General features: G+C 32.8%; 1 protein-coding gene across 1 annotated transcript in view; it reads left to right on the top strand.

Moving 5' to 3' along the window:
* Invadolysin (leishmanolysin-like peptidase, invadolysin) overlaps nucleotides 1-15,476 on the top strand; it is a 294,325-nt gene extending 278,849 nt beyond the window's left edge. Inside the window, exons 15-18 of the mRNA XM_089246808.1 lie at nucleotides 3,548-3,617; nucleotides 5,485-5,618; nucleotides 9,565-9,717; nucleotides 13,232-15,476. Of these exons, the coding sequence (XP_089102934.1) occupies nucleotides 3,548-3,617; nucleotides 5,485-5,618; nucleotides 9,565-9,717; nucleotides 13,232-13,390 (516 nt within the window). The 3' untranslated portion in view covers nucleotides 13,391-15,476. The remainder of the gene's footprint in view (nucleotides 1-3,547; nucleotides 3,618-5,484; nucleotides 5,619-9,564; nucleotides 9,718-13,231) is intronic.
* Nucleotides 15,477-19,023: the final 3,547 nt, after the last annotated feature.

Below are 19,023 nucleotides of genomic sequence, written 5' to 3'. Positions count from 1 at the left end.
AAAATCTAATCTGTTTAATTTTTGTAGACATAGGTGCCGGAACCTAGGGCCCCCAATAAATTCACTACAATGCAATATACCCTCTTTCTCCTGCATACGCGTTATAGTCCCATTAGTTAGGGACGACCAGAAATTTTCAGTCCCCCCAATGTTTTCTTCGCGTCAGCACCTCTGTTTGTAGATGCCATAAATGTGTTGCTGAAATCGTCTTTTGTGCATTATGACACTGCAAATCCATATATTTTGCAGTGATTGTTAACAGATACATGAATAAGCATTTGGGCCATCTAATGATCATTTTAAAGTGAACACTTGATGTTTTTTCTCCTGCTTCTAAGAATGCAAGAGATCTAATCTTTAAGAAAAGGATTTCAGTTGTTTGAAAGGCAATGGAAATTACAATAAAAGTTTGTTATAACAAGAACTCATAAACATGGGAAAAAACTGTCATTGTAACAAACTTGTAATTATAAGTGAATTTCATTTTTTTACTCTGCCAGGTAGAGAATTGTAGTTCTTTACCTGCATTACAATTGTCTTTTAGATAATTTCATTCTGTTATCTATATATATAAAATTGATTTTCTGTGTCTGTCTATGTTCTCTATGCAAATCTACAATTTTAGATCGATCGTCACCAAATTTTGCATATATACTAAATGGGACCCGACTTGAATGATAGGCTACTTTAAAATGTCGTCAGAGCAAGACAAATGCCCCAAATGGGCAAAAAAATTGTCAGGCAACAATGGTTTTTGGGCCTCAACAATCACTTCCTGAATGTTTAATTTGGTTACCGTGGTTCCCTAGCAATGCGTTTCAGACGTGTATATGCCTTTGCAATGGTTTGTCACTTCTTTAATGCTGCCAGTATATTTACAATAGTTTATGCCTTTATAATGGTTTGCCACTTTTTAAATAGTTGTCAGAATCATCATCAGCATCACTTTGAGGGCCAGGCTCCCCATAGAAATCAGTGTTAAAATTGCCGATTTCGCTGTTTAAATGAAGAAATTTAGTGGGGTTTTCTGCCACATATCAATAATTTTAAAAATTGTATTGAATTCTCGATTTTTGAAATATTGAGTTTGCTTAGAGATACGAAGCCCAGAAAATTAGATATGAAGTAATTTGCCGGACCTACTTTTGAGTTGGATATCCATGCAAACATTAATTTCAACTTTTTATTTATATCTTCTCAAGCGTGAAAATTAACGAGTTCGTATTGTCTTTTAATATCAACTTCATAAATTCATGTGGGTGAGGATATTTTAAAATTAATTATCTGCCCGTAAAAATTACATCAAAAAAATTCCACAGCTTTAATTAAGCATTTCTTGAAGCAGAAACAGGCAGATGGATAACTTGAAGTTCAGGGGGGGGGGGAATCAAAATACCTAGCATCGCTTAAAAAAGAGAAAAAAATAAATTCATTTCTACATTTCTTTAAATCTAGATTTGTTTATTTCATGAGTTGCGCAGGAAGTAGCCATATTGGTTAACGTGGACATGGTTTGTATGTTCCTCAAAGAACGACGGCGATATCATGTGAGCCAAAAAACCCCATTGAAGAAAACCTGGGCAGCGGCGGGTATTATAGCTAGGGATGGACGGCATATGTCTATACGGTAGTCTAATTTGTCCTAAACTTTTGCGAGCATGTTTGCATCCACTGCTGCTGTTATGCGTATCTTCAGTTCGGCTAATGTAGCTGGAAGGGGAGGCACATAAACTTTAGTCTTTTATAAATCCCCACAAGAAGAAATCGCTCACTGTGAGGTCCGGTGATCTTGAAAGCCAGTGATATTTAACTGAATCGTCAGGTCCTGTACGGCCGATTTATCGTTTATGAATGTGATTGTTCAAAAATTCTCAAATGTCCAAGCTCCAGTGTGATGGTGCCCCGTTCTGCTGGAAAATGAAGTCATCCGAATCTTTCTAACTGTTGGAAAAGCCAATTTTGAAAACACTGAAGTGGTGGCTGAAGGAAGAGCGTTAGTGCTAACTGCTGGCAACTGCGTGAAACTCGAGATTTCCCTCTTTCTACCTATACATTATTCTGTCAAAATGGATAAAAAGCGGAATAGTTATGATTTTTTAAATCAGATGATTCTTTTAGAAACACCCCACATATTCATTTCTATGTTTCTTTAAATCTAGATTTGTTTCTTTCATGAGTCACGCAGGAAGCTCAAAATACAGCTTGAAGAAAACCTGGGCAGTGCCAGGTATTATAGCTAGTTAATGAATAAACAGGATTCCAAGCATGGTAAATTTTTGGCTCACAGCTGTTGATTCTCTAAAATATTTTGGCACAGAATTTCATAATCTTGAGGTGATTTAGTCAACCAAACAACTAAAATTCTCAATTGCTATCTTTATGCTTTTTGCTAATCAGAAGTTTTTTAGCATGATTTGCCCAACTGTTTGGAAACATTTTTAGATTTATGAGCCTGTAAAATAAACTCTAGCAGTGAGAGGTGACTGTGGTCTCTGTCAGTCACTGGAAGTAAAGGTTGAAAGTTATGTGTTGCCGATGAATATTGTTAAAGTCTAAGCATGTGAAAAAAAAGGGAAGGTAAAAATGTGACCTTTTTTTGAGTCCATACTTTGTAAGAATATCACATAATAACACATGTAAGATGATAAGTGAGGCCCCTTTCACACGGAGCAGACACGGGTCCTGATCCGCATGCCCTTTCATTTCACATGATATAGCTTCCATAATTTGAAGTGAAGATAGTAAATGCTTTTGAAATCTGAAATTATGTAAGTATCATGTTGAAGGTCTGCCTATTGGAGTTGGGTTGTATGTCCTTCTAGACTTATTTTCAAATGTTTCTAGCATTATTCCTGGAAAATAAGAGTCCATTGAGAGAAAGCATTTCAGAGTACAGGTCTATTAAGAAGAAACATTTAAAGAGAGAGTATCACTATTTTATTTTAGATTATTTGTCAATAACCAAACTCAGTACCATCTGCTTTGCATTGGCATAGAAACCAATCTGCAATGATAAGAGGCATTTTAGAAAAAAGTTTAGAAATTTTTTCCCCTCTTTTGAATCACAGAGCATCACAGGAATACCCAAAATTTAAACAAACATAGGATATGATTATTGCAATAATTTAAAAAAATTCAAAATATAAATTTTAGAAATTTAATTTAACGATTTTCAAGAATGATTTAAGTAATTCTTATAAAAAAATTTAAAATGCAATTTAAAACTTGTAAACTTTATAGAAAATTTAAATTTTTTTGTAATATTTTATATCAACTGGGCAGAAAAAGGAAGGTAATTTTACAAGTTTCAGTTGAGTGATTTTCACATTTATATTACGTTTTGATTCATTAATAAACATGGTTAATTTTTTTAGATTAATAGCTAATTATTAAATATGTATTTCTCTTTAGATATAAGTTGAAGTTACTGAAATAACATGTCTTTTATTCATATTTAATTTGAGAATACACTTTAATGTCTCATATACTTTTAGTGAAAGAAAATCATTGTTTTATTGCCACTTATTTTCATTGCTTTCTCTTTCAGGAATTCACATGGAAAAACAAAGATATAGTTATTAGAGGATCTCAATGCCAATTTCCTGAAAATAATCCTCGTGAGGCATTTTTTTTATTTTTTTAAATTAAATCTACTAGTGAAATTTTATTTAAATAGAAACAATAAAATAGTTTTATTCTGTGTTTCACATTTACCATATTAGCTGGCATCTGGGAAGAAGAAACAGCAGGCTAAAACAGTGAGGAATACTTGTATTTTCTGCCATGCCAGGAAATTTGAGTCACAGAATCTGATAACTCTTTAATATCTGGACTCAAAGAATTAAGAATTGATTGAATTGGTTGATTTGAAGCTTGTCTGTTTTCTGCATTTTGGGATCCTTCTTGTTTTAGTAACCAAATTTAGTTCCAATTTTTTTTTTTTTTTTTGCTACCACTGATCTTGATTTTATCAACCTGTTATCTGTCAATGATACTTTAAAGTACTAGATTAAATAATTTATTATGTAACTAACTACTTATTTGTAAACAGTATTTTTTCTGTATTTAATTTGAACTAAAATGACCTACCAAATAATTTACTTAGTAATTATTTATTATCATTATATTTTATTTTTATTTATCATTTCCTTCTTCTACTTTTCATAATGTGGTAGGTAAAGGGTTAAAAATGCCAGATATCTCAAGTACATGCATTCGTGTAGATTAGATGAGTTGAATGAAAAGAGTCACAGTTAAATTATGAATTGTTTCTCTGTTTTTTGAACATACATGCAAAATTCAAATAAAGAATTGCATGACAAAACATGATTTTGTAATACGAAAAGGATATATTTCTTCAATCTGTGAACATGCAAGAAAGTATGAGAAATATCTTTTTTTTTATTTGGTTGATAATTATACAAATACAAGGCCACAATAGACAAAATGCCCAACGAGGTTGCTGAGAAAAAGATTTCCATAACAAATATGGATGTCATATATTTCTAAAATACAGCAACCCAATTGAAAATGCAATCATAAAACTAAAGCCTATATATACATGATAAAATATAATACAATGCCGAAAATTAAATTAGATTAACAAATAAATGCACTCAATTTTCATTGTCATTATTAAATTCCTGGACAAAACAGTTTGTTAAAAAGAAAAACCATTTTTTTTCCTTTTTTGCTTATTTATTCAGTATTTAATATAAATTGATATTGGTATTTTGAATGTATTCTGTGATCCTTATTAAACCTGGCTTTTCCCAGCATGCTGGGAATGCACTAGATTCCAAAATTCAAAAAACTGGTGTTCTCCAATTTTTACAGCGTGCCAGCTAATACGGTTATAAGTTTTTCTGTGTGAATAAAAACATCATGTTGGTGAGTGATGGACGATGTTAGCACATTTAATCAATCTGTAACCTCTATATGATATTCACTTTTTAATGTATTTTCTATACAACCAAATATTTTTTAATTGTAAAAAGATTATCCCAATCAAATAGTGCTTATTTGATATTTTTTAATACATTAATTTGGAACGGATTGAGAGAGAGGAAAATTTAATTTAGATATTATGACTATAGATGGTTTCAGAAGATTATAAAATATAAAACCATTTTTTTACAGAGTACTAGATAGTTAGGTTTATAATGTAGATTACTCAGTACTTTTTTTTTGTGTCTTTAGTGATAGTGAATAAGCAAAAGCTTCTGAAAATTTTTTCACAAAAGTTCTGAGTGTAAATTAGTTTTAACAGCTTCTGTTAGATGAAAACTGTTGAAAGACAGGTAGCCACTTGAGGTTAGGTTTCCCAGATTGGTTGATTTTCTAGAAATCTTGAAAATTCAAAATAATTGTCAAATGTTATTACTCTCACATTTGCATCAACTTCACAGCAATGTCATTGCTGGATTCTAAAAAGTTTTCATGCTTTTCATAGCTTACTAGAACTTTAATTTCATTTTTTTACAGAACCAGAGAAAAATTTTGCTCTTGAGTATTATGGTCCTGGATCAAAGTGTTTTAATCACAATAAAGAAATGTGGGAAGAAAGAACTTGTCATCAAGTACGACAGTGGCAGCATTGGGGAAGTGGTTGTTATGAGGTAGTCTTCATTATTCACATGCAAAAATATTAATAAAACACATTTTTTTCAATTGATGATATAATAATTTTTATATCAATTGAAAAAAAGCTATCCCCAACTAAATTTGTTCTTTATAAAATATTCATGCACTAATTCATATGATATTACTGTACACACTTTTAACACCTGTAGACTTTGAGAAAATGATATCAGAATGATTTTATTCAATATAAAATTTGATCTCAATCTACAGGGTGTTTCAAAAAGAATCACCTGATTTGAAATGCATATAATCTAAAAATTTAGCCATGTAATATAAAATTATGCATGATTAGCCATGTAATATAAAATTATGCATGATTAGTCATGTAATATAAAATTACTCTTAAGTGTCTATGTTCAATGTTTTTGTAATATTATTACAAAAATATTGAACATAGACACTTAAGATTGATTAGCCATGTAATATGAAATTAAAGTTTTTTTACAAACCAAATTAAAGGTGCTCAATATGTCCACCTTGGGATGTATGGCATATGTCTATACAGTAGTCAAATTTGTCCCAAACTTTTGTGAGCATGCTTGCATCCACTGCTTCCATGGCTGCTGTTATGCGTATCTTCAAATCGACTAATGTAGTTGGAAGGGGAGGCACATAAACAGTGTCTTTTATAAATCCCACAAGAAGAAATCGTAAACGGTGAGGTCTGGCGATCTTGGAGGCCAGTGATGTCTAATTGAATCTTCAGGTCCCATACAGCCGATCCATTGTTTAGGAATGCGATTGTTCAAAAGTTCTCAAACGTCCAAGCTCCAGTGTGGTGGTGCCCCATCCTGCTGGAAAATGAAGTCATCCGAATCGGGACTGTGGGAAAATCGTCATCTTGACAAACGCTGAAGTGGCGGCCTAAGGAAGAGCGTTAGTACGTGCTACCTGTCAGCAACTACATGAAACTCAAGATTTCCCTTTTTCTACCTATATACATTATTCGATCAAAACGGATTAAAAGCTAAATAGTTGTGATTTTTTTTAAATCGGATGATTCTTTTTGAAACACCCTGTAATATTACAACCAATTAGTATGAAGCTTTTCGAATAGACATCATAATCATCATCAGCATTACTCTGAGGGACAGGCACATAGAAATTGATGTTAAAATTGCCAATTTTATGGTAGAAATGTGGAGACTAAGTGAGGTTATCTCCATTATGTCAATTTTAAAAATTGAATTCTTGGTTTCCAAAATATTTAGTTCGCTTAGAGATACGAAGCTTAGAAAATTTAAATATAAAATAATTAGTCGCACCTAACTTTTGATTTTGATATCCATGCAATAATATTGATTTAAACTCTTTTTATATATCTTCTGAAGTATGAAAGTCAAAATAAATGTTTCCGTATTGTCTTTTAGTATTCAACTGCAGTTCATATATCATAAGATTTTTTAAAATTAACAATGGCTCACATAAATGACATTGGATAAATTCCATAGATTTAATTGAAGAATTTTTTGAAACAAAAACAGACAGAGAGATTGATAACTTGAACTTCAAAAATTTCAGGATCTGGGGACTACTTCATAAAAACACGGTGGTTCATTAAGTAGAGCTTTATAAAATTGAGCGCTGACGATAGTATGCATGCTACAATGTTACGCTTTTAGTTATAATGACATGGTAATTTATGTAATAGAATTCATTATCTATGTCTCTGTTGCATTCTCTAATTGCTTTAATTGTTGCAATTTTTTAAATCAATTCTTCAAAGTTGCATTTATAGCCTGCAAAGTGAGACCACGGAAATCAAGAGGGGTACTTATAATTTGAAATAAAGAAACAGATGAGAAACATTTTCGGGAGGCCTGAGTATGTGTATATGTTTCAAATTCTAAATAATCAGCCATTAAAAAAATTATTAGAGGGCGCCGTAGGTTCAGTTGATAAGATACTGCTTTATTAAACATTGTTCAGCAGGTCAATTGGAACAGAATTGAATTCCTTGCTGCTTGACAGTCCTTTTCAGAATCTTTCCTGACACAGAGGTACAAGATGACTGCAGAACACATTGTTACAGTAGGAACATTGCTCATCAAGGGGTTTATTCATCAATCTCTTGGCCAGAGACATAAAAATGGGAAACCATCATAACACTGTTCAGAATCAGATATAAATTGTTGCTTCTGGTCTAATAATCCCCTGCATGCAGAAAACGACTTTTTAGTAACAAAAATGATAAAAACTTACTGATTCATTGCAGAGAGCTTTTATATAATTTTATTATGTGTAGTAGTTTATTTTTTAATTGCAATTAACACTATCATATTCACAAAGGAAACAATTATATAAGAGCAGAAATATAATTTAGAGTGAATTAAAAAAACATTATACGTTTCAAACAACATGCCAATATCAGCGCCAAAGGCAACTGGAATATATAGCGTGATGAATTATAATATATATATTATTATATATAATTAATATTATACAGGGTAATCCAAAAGTCATGCAACCTGTTATAAAAAGATTAATTTGTCAAATTCTACTGATTGTAAATGAAAAGTTTTTTCATAAACAGCAGCACTCTACTCTTCAAGATGGAAAGTTTTTTCATTTTCCATGGTCACTGATACTCTTAGTGGCTCTTTGTTTGTTGTATGATCAAGATGGGTTTTTTTTGCCAGAAGCAAATAATTTTTACGATTAAACAATATTTTTCAACTCATTCATTTGAAGGCGTTATTGAGGCGTTCAAAAATGAATTCTCAATTTTTTTTTGTGCCCAATAAAACTGCAATCTTCCAATTGGTGTCCCACTTTCAAGAAACTGGCAATGTTGAAAACCACAGGTAAAGTGAGCTTATATCTGTACTGAACCAGCATGGAATGCATGAATTAAAGGAGCCCTGAAGGAATTAGAGTTTAGTGCCTGTCGTGTTCGGGTTGTTCCAGAGTTGAAAGCTGCAGATCAGATCAAACGCGTGCACGTCAGAATTTAGTGCACTAAAAATCCACACGTCTATCATGAAAAGCCTCTGCATTTGATTAAAATCTATGTGGGGTGCTGAATTTCATGCCGTAGGAAATTGGACCCATTTTTTTTAAGAAACAGTAGATGGGTAACTGTACAAGGATATTTTCCAGTAATTCATTGCGCTGTTGGATGAAAATGAACGTTTTTGCTTTTTGTAACAGAATGGAGCAACCTACCATATGTCTAATGAGAAAGTGGATTATTCCACACACTTTTCGATGATCACTTTATTTCAAAAGAATTGTGGCCACCAAGATCACCGTACCTGTCATCCCCTGATTTTTTCTTGTGGGACACCTGAAGGCAAATGCACAAGAATAATTCTCATTTAATTGATTAACTAAAAAAAACATTCAAAGATTGAAAAGGTGAGTGTTCAGACAAAAGTGGCCAGAAACCTGGCAAAAAGAATGCACACTTGCATTTTTCCAAAAGGCTCACAATTTGAATACACGTTTCAACATTTAAAAACAAACTTTGTCTTTGTATCCACAAATGTTGTCTTATTCAAACTATATAGTTTTTATTTATTTACTTGATAGCATTTTGAAAATAAAATATTTTAGAAGGGGTTGCATGGCTTTTGGATCACCTTATATAATAAGAGAGTAAACAGAGGAAACAAAACACTATATACAGCTCTTAGGGACCTATTATTCATATCGTTTATTTATATATATGCCTATATTTGTGAAAGGCAGGTTCATCACTTCCATCACAAAGAGGATACAGAGGTGTGAAAAAACAAAGCTAAAATAACTATATATAAAATAAACAAGCACGTGAATGTGTGTATGTATAAAAGAAAGAAGAAAATTTGATCTCTTGTAGAGTGAAGATTTATTAGGAGAAGTTATTTATTAAGAAGTTACATTTTATCTGCAATAAATCACTTTGTGTTTGTGCATTTTAATCTATAATTTTTGTTTTAGTATCAATGTTTGTCTGGCCGATTACATGTAATAGTTGCTAACCACACTTACACCTGCTTCCATGCTGGGCAACAATTGAAAATTCAAATATTTTACTATGGGTGGCTTCATATTGGTACTATAATTTGTCCAGCATGTCATGAAATATGTGGGGTGAGTTAGAGTAATTTTTTCTGAATATTCTGTATTACTTTTAGTGCTTTTAATGTAAAGGGTGAAAACTTAAGTCTGTTTCATCTCAAATAACTTGTAAACTGTTGGCTATAGAAGCATACTTTCAGTTAGAAAAAGTATTTAAATAACATTCCCCTCTTGTATGTGTCATTTATTTTATTAAGGATCATATATGTACCAAGATACAATAATTCAACTTTTTATGCTATCCTCCAGTCCTAACTTTGAAATAAAAAGTTGTTACCCTGTTTCTCCTGAGTAAAACAAAGAAAAATCCATGTTTTTGCGTGCAATATTCGCTGAGATATTTTTGAATTCAGAATTACTTAAAATGAGTGTAAGAACCACATAAAAAATAATGGGCAAGCTCATTCTATGCTCCATATGCTTTTTTCCCCATTTTCAGGTGTTTTTGAACTCAAATATCTCAGCTCATATCACACCTAGAAACATGGAATTTTTTTTGTTGGGCTCAGGAGAGACAGGGCAACAACTTTCTAATTGGAGGTTAAAATACAGACTATGAAAAATTTAATTTTCTATCACGGTACATGTATGACTAAGTAAAATGAATGACACATCTAAAGCTGGGATTACACTATAAAAGTTTCAGAAAAGTTTTTTTATAAAACTTGAAAAATGCAACCAATAAGTGTATTGGTAACACTTGAGTGAATGTAATCAACAGGATTATTGGTTGTTTTTTCAAGTTTTGTGAAAGATCTTTTATAAAACTTTCATAGTTAATCTTGGCTTAAGATGGGCACATTGTTTCAATACTTTTTCTAATTGAAAGTATGTCCCTAAACTCAAAGGTTTACGAGGTGTTTGAGGTGAAAGAGACTTAAGTGCTTTTACCTATATATATATATTTATTTACTGACATCTCTGGAAATAGTGTGAAACATATGTTGGTTTCCACAGGTGTGTTTGTGACCCTAAGGGAGCATGGAAACCTTGTGCCCCAAGATGATCACAAATTAAATATATTTTCACCAATTTTTGTAAAAAAAAAATTAAAATTTCAAAAGACACCTTTATATGTTACTTTTATCAATTTTTGTTGATTTAAGTGCTTTTTGAAGGTTGGTAACAAAATTTCTCTGGAAGAAATTCCTTGTGCAACCCCCAAAAAACCTTTTGTGCTTCTTCCAAAAGTCAATCTTGCATAACCTCCCCCCCCCCAACTTCTGCTTTCTAAAAGTTCAGCAAGCTGTAGTAAATTTTACTCAACTAAAGTTGAGTGAAATTTGTGTAAAAAAAAAACAAGCCAACTCTGTTGGGCCAGTTACTCAACTTTAGTTGAAAAATAACTTTTTTGAAGTTCAACAAAGATTGACTTTGAATTTCCCAGTGTTATAATAAAATGTGATATTAATAATTTTTGAGTACATTATTAAATTAAATTTGAGTACATGATTAAATTAGAAATAAAAATCATTGAATGCACTAAACATTTTTTTTTATTGGACTGAACACAACACATAAAACATACAATCAATACTGAGAAAAACACAAACAATAAAACTCCACAAAAAGTAACATTACGATGACATAGACACTCTGTTACCCCAAGGGGCTGATAGTCCTTGCAGTACCCCATACCCTAAACTCTCCTAATGAGTGGGGGCCAACTGTCCCCTTACACTCACTATTGACATACCTGAAAAATGATTTTGGGTCAGTGCCAGTGTTATCTGCCAACCTGGATTTAACTTCCTTTTTAATGTCTGTCTTCAACACACTTCTTTTATCAGTAAACGATGACAGGTTACCTCGTTCACGTTTATACTCTCTGAATGCTCTTTTCTTTTCAAGATAATGATTATTTATGCTATCTTTGAACCAGAGGAGATGCAATGTACAAAGACACTTTTTACAAACAAAATGTGTGATGTCGTGCAAAACAGAGGACAGCTTCGCACTAAATTCTTCCCATTGACTTACCACTTCAACTGGTTCCAACCAGTATTTGAAAATTCCCACTATCCTTTCTCTCATAACATCAAAGGACAACATCATTACGCTCTCTAGCCTTCTTCGAAAACAAGGAACCATTCTTCTGTTATCAGCTTTACCTGAAGAAAAGTTACAGTGTAAACACACTAAGATCACTAGAAGAAACTCGTTCCCCACCGAAACATATTCAACAAGATCCTCAGAACTAGTGAGAACTAGATCCAAAATAGAAGTGCCTCTAGTGACTTCTGATACGAAAAATTATTGAGCACCAACTTAAGAAAGCCTTTCTCATATTGATCTCTGGCCAATAGTTCCCCCAGTTGATACACGGTTAATTGAAATCCCTTAATATGACAACCCTCTTATGCTTACACATGTAGGAAATTTCATCATGAAGTTTGGCGATGTAGTTTGGATCCCTATTCAATGAATTTCCCCTACAATAAGCTTATGATGCCTTTTGTTGTTTGCCATGTAGTTTCAATATCACTTCTTTGCACGTTACACTCTCTAGCCTTCAAACATGATTTCACGTATATCAACAGTCCACCCTTTTTTCTATTAGATCTATTTCTTAAAAAAAGTATTGTATCCCAAGGTGTATAAGAATCATTCATCCCCATCGTTTGTCCAAGATTCTGTAATGGGTATAAGATCTAGGCCTTCCACGGCTATCATAGTTTCTAAAAATCTTTTTTATTACCCAAGCAACTGGCATTTACTAGATCACTTTTTAATTTGTCCCGTGATTTGGTGTCAACCGAGAAGCCATCCACAAGTCAGACGTGGGTAATTCACAGTCAATACGGTTATTATTATTATTAACTAACCCACATTCCCATCTACGTGGTATGGGAGTAAAAAACCTGACCTAAGCCTATCTTACACCTCCAAACCCCCTCCCCTACCTATTTAGGTGAATCCCATCTGAACAAAGCCACCTATCGGTGAATGCAGAAAGCTCTAAGAATGTGACTCCAAGTGAGGAGCAAATGCATGGGCAGAGATACGGGGGGGGGGGGGGGGCAGTGTCAAATTTCGACTGATCTAATGTATATGTGTATGTATGAATTGACATTATCATCATCGTGCCCCCCAGACTTTCAAGTCTATCAGCGCCTATGAGCAAATGTCGTTCAGGCACTAGATTTAAAGTGGTGGATCCTACTCTTATACCCCCTACCACCCCTTGGCAGTACTAGAATCACTGACACATCTGAACCCCCCTCCCGAGTGGATAATAGTTAGTCCCGGTACTCTGACAGAGACTCACTAATATTCGCTCCTATCTGATTCGTTCCCACCCACATGATTACCCACCCAACATCAATCTAAGTTTTTCCAAAAATTTGAATGCATCCTTCAAAAGATTGAATCACACATTTCAATTAGTTCCGTGTTTCTTTTGTTCTAGTTTAGCTCAGTTAATTAATTTATTAAACTGTGGTCAAGTTAATTATAACATTTATTTTTCATTAATATATGGTCATTTCTTGAATGATAATTTTCATTTTTCCCTTTTTTTCTTCAGGAAAATGACATTACTTGCCAGCCTGCAGTGAACTCTTACCATTCTACTGCTGAGAAAAAATATCATTTTGATGAGCTCCCATGCCACTGCACGTGCCTCAAAGCAAGTTACACTATGGTGCTTTTTTTTTTACTTATTTATTGGTACTTAGCTAGGTGAAAATAGTAAAATGAAATTATCAAGTGAATAAGAAATTTAAAGCATTTGAGCCAAAAAGTGCTTTCAGAGTCTGGATTATTCTCACCGGATGAGGTTTTTTATGAACGATGTACAAACAGTATCTTCAAAAGAAATGATTTTCATGATGGAACAGCATTGAACAGGTATGGAAACCTCATCTCAGACTCCACACTGCGCCAAAAAGCAGAAAATTGCATTGCCATTGGCATTATTTTTTTTATTGAATGTTTGTAATCTTTGCTATGGTTAATGTATGAATTTTTTGGCTTTGATACATACGTCAATTAGTAGAAAGAAAACCCAGAGAAGGTGAAATTCAAGTACTACTTATAAAACAAAAGAGTTTTAACATACCAAAATAGAAATAAATCTATAAACTTGTCTCATGTTATTATAACTGAAAATATGAAGGTAAAATTATCGTGTTTAGTTATTAGTTTACGATGTATTGTGTATTTTTCATCAGTATGTTGAATTGTGGATAACTCTTATTTATGTTTGGTTTCTATTTAATTCATGCATCAGATTTGTGGAATGCAGTTTTTCTGACATTATAAAACCACAAAAAAGCATACCTTATATTAACAAAAAGCAAATTGGTAGATATATTTAGAAAAATTTTGTTTCATCTCAAGTCTTTATTTTATTTTGAATGAATGTTGTTCAATTGAATATTATTTCAGTTGAGAACTTAAACCTATTTCAAAACTTTTTATATAAAGATTCAAGAAGTTATAGGAAGTTGGTGTGTTCATTCCTTTTAATGCTATTATACCAAATCCGGTGAGTTATTGGAAGCTATTTTTTTAAATGATTTTTTCAGTAAAAAGCATTTATTATTCTTTCTTTATGGCCCAGGATACACATGCTAGTTATAGCAGCACAGAAGCAGGCTACTTTCAAGCAAATACAACTAATAAGCTAATTGATAGTATTTGAGCAAATGCTACCAATAAGTTTATTGGTTGTATTTTCTCGAAAGTAATGTATTTTTGTGCTGCTAAGTAGCATGTGTATCTCAGGTCTATTATATTGTAACTTTGTGCTTCTACTGCATTGAATCATAAATGCATAAAAATTGCAAGCTTTTTTTTAAAACCACTTTATTTCAACTATTTTCATTACTGAAAAAATATTCCATTATTGTGAAAAACATAAATTTCTCTGAATAATAGTATCCTTCAAGGTATACTAAATTCATTGGTTGCTCATTGTCTTTCAGAATTAATGTGATTTTTTTTATAATCCTGCCAAATGTTCCTTCCATGAACATTTTTTTCCCCATAAAAGCGGTCAGTTTTGTTCCAAGCAATACTGTATTTTGTGTGTCTTCATGTGCAAAGAATGAAAATTTTCCTAAAGATAATTTTGTTACATTGAAAATACTCTATATTTTAATGTTTCAAATTAGCTTTGAAGTCATGATCAAAAATACTAGTTTGGAATGATCAACAACTCAGTGTAATAATTAAAATAAATTCAGTGACTGTGTGTGTTCTTCAGGTTGAAGAATGTGTTTCAGCAATTACTATACGAGTGGTTCTGAACTAGAATGGTAGATGATGAACTTGAAAGCAAACCTTTGTTACACACATACATATGTGTATGTATTAATGTTTTTTTTCTTGGTACTAAATAATGCTGTTTGGTTCTTCATTGAGAATGCAGGTACTCAATGTTTTGGCTTACACATGAATGACTTTCAGTGATTGTAAATTTTTGTTCTAAGCAGTATTTTGTACATCTTTTTGTACTATCTTCATGTATACAATTTTCTCTAAACTTTTCTACCTTTCACTGAAATACTTTGGAGTGAGGGTATCAATCCCCAGGCCAGGATGGCCATGAATGCAACTCAACAAGCAATATGAAACTAAAATAAATTGGGATGGAATTAACCACACTTTAGTTTGAATCATATCCCACTATATAAAAAATGATACTTTACACTTTGAGAATTATAAATATAACAGAGTTTTTACAATGATCAGTTGTCCTAATCATTAATTGAGTAATTATTTTATATAATAATATAGATACACATAGTTTTTCCTCTCGAATTTTGAAAAAAAAAAAAAGATTGTTGCATCCTGAACGCCATATAATTTGTTTCTTGTGTGAATCAATATAAAGATAACCACTATATTGAGAGCTGTGGCTGCTCCCTGCAGGGATTTCCCGTCTTCTCACATTCATGGTTGGGGTACAGCCCCCTAAGCTCCTCTGTGTATCAGATTAGTTGTTCGATAGTACATGTCTTAGGGAACAACACAAAAGAATTTATATTGAATGCGATAATATATGATCAGTTAATTATTAATGAATTACGATTATTAATTATTAAGTATTGAGAACTAATAAGTTCATGATGGTTAATTGGATCATTGAAAACAGGGTTTACTGTTTGGAACAAGTTAATTATATAGTTGTTAATTAATTCATTATTTTTTTATTAAAATATAATTTTAAAATAATTGTAGCTATCAAATGCTTAATTTGGATGTAGTTAAGTATATAAATGTGTACCAAGTGTGAAGTATTCAAATTGCGGTGCAGTTATATATTTCCTAAATAAATTATGATAAATAAATTATCAATTTTTAAAATAATTTTTTAGAACAATGCTAATTGTTGTTTTCACCAAAGAATAAGAAAATGAGCATGCCATGACAGCTGATTTTATTTGAGTTTGGCAAGTATGGCTTTGGAATGTTACAAATCTAATCGGCTATCATGAGTGTTGATATTTCAAGTGTGGCCCCAAAAAAAGCCAAAAGTTTAGACAAACCTTACAGTGAAAGGTTCATATATTTATTTTTTAACATAAATATATCTATGGTTATAGCATTATATATTATATTTATGTTAAGCAAAAAGGTGTGTTTGGAAATGGATTACCTTTTTATTTATAAAATAAATGGAACAGTAATATATAGGTATACCAAAAATGTAGAATTCATGCAAAAGTTTTTTTTTTTTTTTGTCTTTTTTGAGGAGATGAATCCTTCTTTTTGAAAATTTTGGATTATCATACATTTTTTTTATTAGACTTTCATTTTTGATCACATGAATGTAATGGAAAATGTAACTGAAAAATTTATCTTACTTAATTTCTGGATAAGGGTCTTATGGGCATATATAAATTATGCCCATTCACAATAATGTATAGTTGAAAATTTGTTCAAAAGTATTTTTTAAGGTATCATTTTGGTATCTTCTGAGTTACAGAGAACTGATACTCAAAAATAGTTGGGTGATCATTGAGAAAAGCCCAAAAATATATCAATTTCTTTTTATGAACATAAGTGCCATAGAGCTTATTGCAAGAGATAAGAAGATAATAATTTATAAATTTTTTTCATTTGAGTTGGCTTTAATGATATGCTTATATTCTTCCATCTGTCATCTCGTGAACATTCCAAGAATTCTAGACATCATGGGGGCTTTAACTTAATCCATTTTATCTATAACCCATATCACTCAAAATTTATTTTAATTCAAACATGTATATTTTTTTTATTGTCCTATGATGTGATAACTAGTTAGGATGAAACTATACATGATATGGTTAATATAAAGGATGTTTGTAAACTGTCTAGAAAAAATTGATGGGTACTGTCACTCCTCCCTCCCAAGATGAACAATATTTACAATGAAACCTGTGGTTGCAATCCACTCAGAGTGTCAGAAAAGGATAAAGTAAATTGTCTGTGTTGAAGTTTCAATAGTGAAAAGAGAGACATAATGAAATAGTAAGTTGCACAATCCCCAGTGCAGATCAGCAAAAGACTCAAAGATGCTCAATGTTAAATCCAAGGGTATTGTACAGTTCACATCAGAAAATGAAAAACTGGCACACTCTCTCATAGACTCCTTACTTAGGCTGGTTTTGACCTTGATCCAGTGTCATTTTAATGCATGGGCCCACCCGAGCATGGCCCAGGGCTTCAAGAGAAGAGGGAGGGCCTCACAAACAAGGAGAACTGGTTGAAATTCTCGAGAATTGTCTAGGTAGGAACTTAGAAAAATCAGTTGGCCTGGGGGCCCCACTATGCTCTTAAGATTGCCCTGCCTTGATTAGCCAATCAGCTGCAACTTTCAATGCTGTTTCCTCTCACTAGAAATACAGCAAATGATTGACGGTTATATTCTGGGGAAATGCGGCTTCTCCAGCAGAGCAGAAATCAGTGGCGTCGGAGCCATGGGTGCTCGAGCACCCACAGTCCTTTGTATGATGGGGCGGAGCACCCACAGAATTATAGATTCAGAAATAAAAATCTCCTATGTAGATTTCTGATTTTTTTCCCAAGCATCCAATACAATTTTTTAAAAAAACTGAAAGGGAAAACTTCTTGTGTGTTTTCTCCTTTTAGCAAGGAAAAAAGCAAAATAAACACGTGTTTAGGACATCAAGAGAAAAGGGGCACCGCAAAAAAAAAAAAAAAATGTGGAATTTTTCTTTCCTTTCTGTTTACTGTTGCTGTAGTTCTAGTGGCAACAAAGAAATTGCTTTGTGGACATATACATCTACTTAAACACTCTGCCTGCAGCAAACACTATTTTAGCATTGAGTTGGGGATGTTTTGAAACAGCTTTATTAGTAAAGGGCATTCCGCTTTTTTTTTAACTGAATAGCCAAACCACGACCGGCTATAGATATTTATTGTTTAGTAGGCAATAGCACCCCCCCCCCACACTTGTCTGGAATGGGTGGGTAATTCGCTTGCCTCCCTAGTAGACAGGGCGCTAATCGCTTTCTATTATATTTTCTTTATTTCTTCTTGAGGAGCCCTCCATGATTGTGTACACTCCTCTGGTAATGCGTCCAAGATGAATGTTGCTTTCTTTTCAGCGGTGCTTTGACTATTGATGTTTTAAATTGGATTTTAGCATGGACGTCGCTGGGAATACGACTGCCCCGGAGCGAGACAACATTGATTGTCGTTTGGTTATACAGAGTATATATACACTAGATAACCAGATGTTTGTATGGGCTGTAGTACGCACGCCTCCCCGGAAACATCAGAGGTTTCCGGGAACTTCCCAGATACTTCTTTCAGACACCCAAACTGAACCATTTTTTTTCATGTACATACTTCACATGATAATTAAATGTTTGTCTGGTAATTGTCGCATCTCCAGGCAATTCCAGCACACTTACGTTTTTATGGTGTCCAGACAAGGACCCATCATAAAAACAGGGAATAATAATACATGTGGATGGCTGTTCCCAAAAGGATAGTTCATGAAAGAGACAAACAACCTCACACTACTGAAGTGAACAAAAAGTAAAAGCCCACAAATGGTTGTGTATGGAGGTATGATAAATTTTTGCGTAGGATGTAGAAAAGTGGTGCGTATATTTATAAGAGAAGGAGGGTATATTCAGACAGTCATCTATTTTTTATCATCGTTGAGAGTGTTCCTTCACAATTTGTTTTAGTGCGAGCATATCATATATATCGACCACAGTTTAATCTTGGTAAGTGATATTTCATTAACAATTTTTCTTAAATTTTTGGGAGCATTTTGGATACCACATGTTATACGGATGTTCTTGAGCTTTTACGACAAACATCAATGGATGTATTAAGAAGCTCTTTAATACAGCT

The sequence above is a fragment of the Pholcus phalangioides genome, unplaced genomic scaffold, assembly GCF_987345545.1.
Source record: "Pholcus phalangioides strain wild (caught in Gottingen) unplaced genomic scaffold, Ppha-v1.0 ptg000017l_1, whole genome shotgun sequence".
Taxonomy (NCBI): domain Eukaryota; kingdom Metazoa; phylum Arthropoda; class Arachnida; order Araneae; family Pholcidae; genus Pholcus; species Pholcus phalangioides.
Note: the sequence above shows the minus strand (reverse complement) of the source record. Positions and strands in the feature narration are given on the sequence as shown.